This window comes from Erpetoichthys calabaricus, chromosome 18, assembly GCF_900747795.2.
Source record: "Erpetoichthys calabaricus chromosome 18, fErpCal1.3, whole genome shotgun sequence".
In the NCBI taxonomy this organism is placed as follows: Eukaryota; Metazoa; Chordata; class Cladistia; order Polypteriformes; family Polypteridae; genus Erpetoichthys; species Erpetoichthys calabaricus.
The window spans coordinates 18,759,698-18,767,746 of NC_041411.2; the positions used below are offsets into that span (position 1 = coordinate 18,759,698).

The window sequence follows — 8,049 nt, forward strand, 5'->3', positions numbered from 1 at the left end:
GTCATGGAGCATTGCTTACAGTTACAGTCTCTTTAAAGGTATTTAGTCCTCAGCAGAGGACTTTTAAAGCTCTATTAGAATGACCTTTGGGCTGTTGGTGACCACCCTAACCAAGGCCCTTCTTGTCCAGTTACTTAGTTTGGCCAGATGGTCAACTCTAGGAAGAGTTCTGGTGGTTACAACCTTGTTCCATTTCGCAATTATTGACACTTTTGTGATTCTGGAAATACTTATAGCTTTAGAAATGGTTTATACCCTTGCCCTGATCTATGCCTCACCGCAATTTTATCACAGAGGTCTACAGAGAGGGCGGCACGGTGGCACAGTGGGTAGCGCTGCTGCCTCGCAGTTGGGAGACCTGTGGACCTGGGTTCGTTTCCCGGGTCCTCCCTGCGTGGAGTTTGCATGTTCTCCCCGTGTCTGCGTGGGTTTTCTCCGGGCACTCCGGTTTCCTCCCACATTCCAAAGACATGCAGGTTAGGTGGATTGGCAATTCTAAATTGTCCCTAGTGTGTGGGTGTGTTTGTGTGTGTCCTGCGGTGGGTTGGCACCCTGCCCGGGATTGGTTCCTGCCTTGTGCCCTGTGTTGGCTGGGATTGGCTCCAGCAGACCCCCGTGACCCTGTGTTCGGATTCAGCGGGTTGGAAAATGGATGGATGGATGGATGGTCTGCAGAGAGTTCCATCACTTTATGGCTTGTTTTTTGTCCTGACGTGCAGTGTGAATTTTGGGACTTTCAATACACAAGTACACATGTGCCTTGACGTTTGATCGATTTAGTTTGCCTCAGGTGAACTCTAATCAAGTTCTAGACACATCTGATTGTGAATTAAAGAAAAGAGGAGGCACTCAACCACAATTTGGAGTGCCACAGCAAAGGGTCTGAATACTTATATAAATAAGGGAGTTCCGTTTTTGATTTTTAATACATTTTCAAATGTTTCTGAAAACGTGTATGTATGCATATATAAATACTTACACTGTTTTCATGTATGTACTTTTACCAGTGATTTTGCAATGTACATGGAGACCCTGGCTGGCTGATCTCGTCAGGCCAGTTTACTGTATTGCTACAGTGGCTGGAGAATGAGTTAAACACTTGCAGTGGGCTGTCACCTCCCCGGGGTTTGTTCCTGCCTTGCACTCTGTGTTGGCTGGGATTGGTTCCAGCAGACCCCATGACCCTGTGTTAGTATGTAAAGGGTTGGATAATGGATGGATGGAAAAAGTTCTTTAATATAAGGAGATGGTGGCTTAATGTTAAACGTTAAGTCAAAACTCATAAGATGTAACAATTTAACTTAAACAGTATCACTTAAATCCTCTCCGCATTATTCTGAATAAACTGATAAATAGCAATTAAATTAAGTTCATTATTTTAATACATTCTTGTATATTATGACAGTAGAGACTGTTGTTGGTCAGACAAACAAGTACTCTGTATACACCACAAAGCGACTACTACTAGATTTGAATATCTTGATAACAAAGCACTGAAGTATTCAATTCTGCTTCATACAAGTGAACATAGTAGATTTTCCAGTATCCCACATATTAAGAAATTATCTTAGATGTGTAATAAATTCCCACATTCTCAAGGACAAGTAGCATTCACTCATGAGTAGTATGCGGGCACCGTGGTTAGTATTGCTGCTTTATAGCTCCAGCGTCCTGTTTGAAATCTAACCCAAACACTGCATCTGTGGAGTTTGCCATTTCCTCCTGTGTCTGTGTGAGGATTTCAAAGATGCGTGTGATCAGTTGATTTGTGACGCTACAGTAAACTAAGTGAGTGAGAGTGTGTGTGTTAGTGCTTTAAAGCAGAAGTGTGTCCTGTCGAGACTCCGTTCCTGATGCTGCTGGGATAGGCCCCAGCCTGGGTGACTTTGAACTGGATTATGATAATGAACGGATGTATATTTTTTATTAATTTACTGGTTTACTTCTCTAAAGCATCTAATTAATGACATTCTAGGAGGTTTATTTCATGTTTTATTAATAAATACAGCTGAGAACCTACATATACAATTACTGTTATGATTCTGAATAATATTCCAAATAGAAAATCTTTAGAACATAAATACATTTGGTTTCAGTGTGGAATTTTAAGTAAACAGTAATTAAAAAAAAAAACAGAATATGAATAAAGTTCTGCATAACTCGTAATATCTGAATTACTGTAACAACTGCCATTTGTTAGATTGTAATAGTCCTTTATTGAAAGATGTGTTCTTATGTTTTAATATAGCTGATAAAAAAGAAGACAAACAATAGTACATTTTATTTACAGTACCATACAATACAGTTTATTTTTGTATAGCCCAAAATCATACAGGAAGTGCCGCAATGGGCTTTAACAGGTCCTGCCTCTTGACAGCCCCCCAGCCTTGACTCTCTAAGAAGACAAGGAAAAACTCCCAAAAAAACCTTGTAGGAAAAAATGGAAGAAACCTTGGGAAAGGCAGTTCAAAGAGAGACCCCTTTCCAGGTAGGTTGGGCGTGCAGTGGGTGTCAAAAGAAGGGGGTCAATACAATATTTATTTATCACCCTTTGTTTTTGTTACTGAATCAATAACAGAACTGTATTCCATATGATACATTTACAAATTTAAATGGTTTTCAGGTGTTTATTTATTATTCTTTTTTTAACAATGTGTCTTTTGAAAACTGGCAGGTGGAAATGCTTATCAAATGGCAGCTCCCTGAATTAAGTGTCTGTCAATTTGTGTGAACAAGGCACAATAAACTGTTCTTTATACTGAATACTAAATTAATCTACAAAGTATCAATGCTAGAAGAATTATACAAAAAACTCCTTTATGTTTCAAATGCCTGCTGGTAGAACTTATGACAAAATTTGCACACTGTCATTGTTGAATTGCAATGCATGTCAGGCAAATTATTTTAAGAAAAGATGCAAAGACTGTCTCGCATGTCTTCAAGACTGATATTACATGAGAGTTACATATGCCAGACACTAATGTTAATGTCATTTGTACAAGCTGTATAAAATTATAGTTAAGCAGAAGATGATTATGATGTGTGTCTTCCAACATGGTAAAAAATGAAGGGATTTTCATGGTCTGACCATTGTGTGGCATGCTGTTCTAATGTTGCTCTAATTTGCCAGGTGTATGATTCAGTGAGAACTACCACAAACACTCAATGCACAGACCCAAACACGATTTTGAATTAGGATTTTTCCTGCGGTGGGTGCATATTCTTCTTAGGGTGTGGGGGACACAGAGATTATCCCTCAGATATTTTCAATGATTTATCTAAATGGTACTGAAATGTTTTCTGTTTTGAACACACGCGTAATTTGACAGCGTTTGTTTAAGTAACTGCAGTGTTCATCAGGTTATGGGCCAATCAAAACATGGGCATCATCCCAAAGTGTTTGGGCGAGTCCGTTAGTACTGGATGGCACACTAAGGATTATGCGCTCATTGTGCGTGCGACGAATGCCTGCCAGCTATTCAAATGTTGCCACTCTGTCCATTCCTTGCTTTCCTTACTCCTTATAATCAGCCAGCCTTGTATTGCATTGGAGGATGGATTTGAAAAGAAGAAGACCACCCCCCAACACACACACACAAACACATACACACGCTCATACACAGTAGCTCTGCCCCTTCCTCTAAAAGTTGGACTGCAAGCGCATTCTGAAAGTTAAATACACGTAGACGGTGGCTGAGCGTCTGACACACAGAGGGAGGCGGACGACGATGCCTTACAGTGAGTCCTAGGCTGCTGCAGGAGCAAACTCGGGGCGCTACTGACAAATTCTACTCAGTCGGATTGAAGTCAAAGAACTCAGAAACCACGCGGAGAGGCTCACAAAGTGGGAAAATGGTGTCTGCATCCTTGGAGATCCTCGGGATGGTGCTGTCAATCCTCGGCTGGCTCATGGAGATGCTAGCCTGCGGTCTACCCATGTGGAAGGTGAACGCGTACCTGAGCGCCAACATCGTGGTCAGTCAGAGCTTGCAGCAGGGACTCTGGATGTCGTGCGTGGCCCAAAGCACCGGGCAGATGCAATGCAAGACGTATGACTCTGTGTTGGGACTACATCGGGACCTCCAGCTGGCCCGAGCGATGACGGTGCTGTCATCTGTGCTAGGTGCTTTGGGGTTACTAATTACTGTCGCCGGAGCGCAATGCACCAAATGCGTTCCAGACGAAAGCAACAAAGCGAGGATCGTCAACGCAGGAGGTGTTATCTTCATCATATCAGGTCTCTTTGTGTTGGTACCCGTCTGCTGGATGGCTAATTCTATCATCGCTGAGTTCAATGACCCGATGGTCTCTGACCATCAGAAACAGGAGATGGGGGCGTCCATCTATATTGGCTGGGCGGCCAGCGCTTTGCTAGTCGCTGGCGGTGCCGTCCTTTGCTGTTCATGCCCAAACAGACAAGCTCGCTTTTCAGCCAAGTATGCGGCCCCCAAGAGAACTGTACAGAACGGCGACTACGACAAAAAAAACTACGTGTGACTGGTTTGTCTACAGTAGTGGAGGCGCGGTGGTGAAGACCCTTTTAAGAGCAGAGTGATGATGAGCGTGACCCTTTGAAACGATTACAAGCAAGTCGCGGATCCAACTTCTCAACTTGTAGAGCGTATTTCTTTTGTTTGGCTATTTATCTTAGAAAAGAAAAGAGAGAGAGAAAAAGAACATGCGTTTTTGGAAACTCTGTGCCCTTTCCCGATCACGGAACTGTTCCATAAAGTGACAATCCGCTTTCCCAGAGTACGTCTTTTAAACAAGCCGAGAGACTTCACATTGGCTATATCGCACAAATCATAGTAGAAGGGCTCTTCATTTTAAACCCCTCACAAGTGGCAATAAGAAATTTCAAACCGAATAGTGGAACTTTGAGGCAGATGTGCAGAACTTTAGCAAATAGCACAGTTACCTTTGGGCGCAAAACAAGACCCGACGGATAACACTTTGGCTTCATGTTGTTTTATTGGAATTGAAAAAAACCCTGCGGACATTCAGCCTTCAGTGTAAGCAAATCACTCCCTGAAAACAGATGAGGAAGGGACGAATCGGCTACCTGAAGACGGCGCTAACAAACTTGTAACCATGTATCGGATGTCTAATGAATTGTAAATTGAAATCGGAGCAGTGTAATCTACGAGACTGATAATGTCGAACTGAAAAATGAAACACCATCAAGTGTATATATACCTTATACTTTTATACGCATAGTGTATAATGTAGAATATGTGCGCAATATTAGATATTGTGTGTCGTGTAAGTATATATAGGAAGTGACATACATTGTATCTGTTATGTCATTGCGTTTCACTTCTTCGCTTATATACTTTCACGCAGAAAATGACTGATGATTAATTTTTTACTGATTTTTTTGTGCGTTTCCCTAGATGGATGCCGTATTTTTGTGGTTGTTTTCAGAACGATACATTTTTTAGCTTGGTGCTTCAGGCTGGAGGATGGCATTGTTTTCTTGCACAGTGCGCTGTGTTACACTTGGGACGCAAGAGGTGGGGTTTACAGGCGTTTTAATCTCATATGGACAGAATGAATTAGTTCAGAAAATAAATCGAATTGAATTTTACAGGGAAGTAGAAAATTAAATAAATAAATTATAAAATACAAAAGTGGAAGTTTTAAGGACCTTACATATAATGGGAGTGCCAACAGCATTATTGAACCATCCATAAGGCTGTTTGTTCGAACTTGAGCTTTAACATATAGCCCTAAGTTTGTGTGATTTAGATGTGTACATTGGCCTCAGTCAGTATTTTTATTTAAATTCCTAGAGCAATACTTATCTAAACTCCACAAAATCTAAGTACTCTTATATAGTGCCTTTTAACAGTGAAGACCTTTATATGCTCACTAATGTTACCTTTATCTCCACATTTCTACAATGTGGACAATAGCAGGTTAAGCCATTCAGTCACACAGGAAGACTGAACAACAGTCTTGAGGTTTGCTGTTCAACAATTTATCAGGTAGGCCTCACTAACTATTAAACAGCAGCAGCATACTCTTGTAAAAGGATTAACAAAAAATGGGACATCATCAGGCTGTTAATTTTACTGTGGGATTTCTGTGTGCATTTTATTAAACATTTCCCCTCATTTATATGTCTATCACAACATATATTTCTCTTTGGAGGTATTTAGGTTAATGTTGTTCATTTGTGCAGTCATATGGGTAATCTATTATAATAAATCATAAGAGTCACAAAATGACAATGACTTACACTGTTTGTATATTGCCAAAGTGTATGAAAGATGCTAAAAAACAATAATATCATAAGAGAACAGTTTTGTAGATAAGCATTTTAATAGGCTTTCAATGAATGTTATTTTTTTATGTGCATAGAAAAAAAAGTTACTGCCTTTGGTGCCATATTAAATTTGTTTATAAATACACTTTATGAGTGTTCTGTCAATGAATGTCAGGTTTAGGGAGAAGACAATAAGTGTGTACATATGTATGTGTATATGTGTTGTGAGAAAGAGTGTGAGTTGGATTGACATGTCTATAGTTTAGGCTTCTTAGTCTGGAACTGATTTGTCAAAAAGCAGAAAGACACGTCCTTCATAATAAGACTGACTTAAATAAATAATATCATTTTTTTCCATTGGTCAGTAATGTATACATTATTGATTTAATTTAGAAATACCATACTATTTCTGCATATGTGTATTTGCATTTCACAACAATCCTTATAAGCTAAAATTACATACCTAAACTTGTGGATAAGCTCAAGTGGACAGAATCCAAGATGTTAGACCCAGAAAAGCCACATACAACCACTATAATATATTCTTTAAATTATTGTATAATGAACTTGTGTTTCTGTTATATTCACTTAACCATGCACTATGTCATAAGTTAATGGATGCAGAGTTTTCTATAAATAGGTATATCAATAAGGAGTGACTACTGAAACACATTGCAAACATTATGAGCGTTGAGAAGCAAAAGACTGCAAGACCATGCGAATAATATGTATATATTATATGCATAGTTATATACATCCATTGCAGGAATCTCAGACCTACCATGGAATCATTGACCACAAATATGTGCATATTGGTATCTAAATATTGAATAATGTTTTATTTTAACTTTCTAATGGGTTCAAATCCTGCATCCTGTTTTCACCAGCTAGAGTATACCCAATCCCTTCATGTCTGGGCTATTTGCCTTTGACATCCCCAAAGATGCACACTTTAGGTAAAATGATAACTTAAACAGGGCTCCATGTGAGGGGGCATTGCAATGGACTGACTCCCTGTCCACCACTGTGTTCTGAATTGTGCCCAGTAATGCTAGGATGGGCCGCAGCTCTCCTGAACTGGATTAAACAGGGTTGAGAGTGTTTTGTTAATACCTGAGCCTTCCAGTGGCAAGTGAGTAGTACAAAAATTAATTGGATTTCACAGATGTACTGTACACATTTTAATCAAGTAAGAGTGGGTGTGCCATTGCCTTTGTTGTTGTTTGCATAATTTAAATTAACTACTGTCTAAATATGATAGTACAAAAGAATTTATAATTATATAATATTTCCCTCGTGAAATTCAGCACTGTGTAAAAAACCTGCAATGATTATTTTCATCTACACTTAGTGAGTATAAACTGCACTTTTATTTTAGTTACAAACAATCCCACTTAGTGAGTATAAACTGCACTTTTATTTTAGTTACAAACAATCCCAAAATGCTATAAAAATGCAGGTTAGCAGTCTTAGTCTAAGTCCACCTGCAGCCCTGCATCATTGAAGCTTCCAGTCCATCTCTTTCAAAGACTGGCATCCATAACTGTCACCTTTTGTACTATAGTAAATAGGACACTTGACTGACACACAAAGGTGTTAGTACACCAAGATTTACAGTCCAGCCTTTGATCAAAACTGAAGAAGCAGCCCTTGTGAAGTATTGGGAAGCATCAGCCCACAAGAGTAATATAGACCTGCTAGGGCATAACTGCTGGAAACAAGGTGCAGGGTTTCATCTGAGATGATGAACTTCATAATGAGCACAACCTTTTGACATCTAC

General features: G+C 39.6%; 1 protein-coding gene across 1 annotated transcript; it reads left to right on the top strand.

Annotated features, from left to right (window-relative positions):
* Positions 1 to 3,632: 3,632 nt before the first annotated feature.
* cldn5a (claudin 5a) lies at positions 3,633 to 6,413 on the top strand. The gene has a single exon (XM_028825071.2). The coding sequence runs from the start codon at positions 3,853 to 3,855 to the stop codon at positions 4,495 to 4,497; it is 645 nt and encodes a 214-aa protein (XP_028680904.1). The 5' UTR covers positions 3,633 to 3,852; the 3' UTR covers positions 4,498 to 6,413.
* Positions 6,414 to 8,049: the final 1,636 nt, after the last annotated feature.

Excerpts from the sequence above, each read along its gene's own strand:
- cldn5a (XM_028825071.2), top strand. The coding sequence starts at position 3,853 with ATGGTGTCTGCATCCTTGGAGATCCTCGGGATGGTGCTGTCAATCCTC.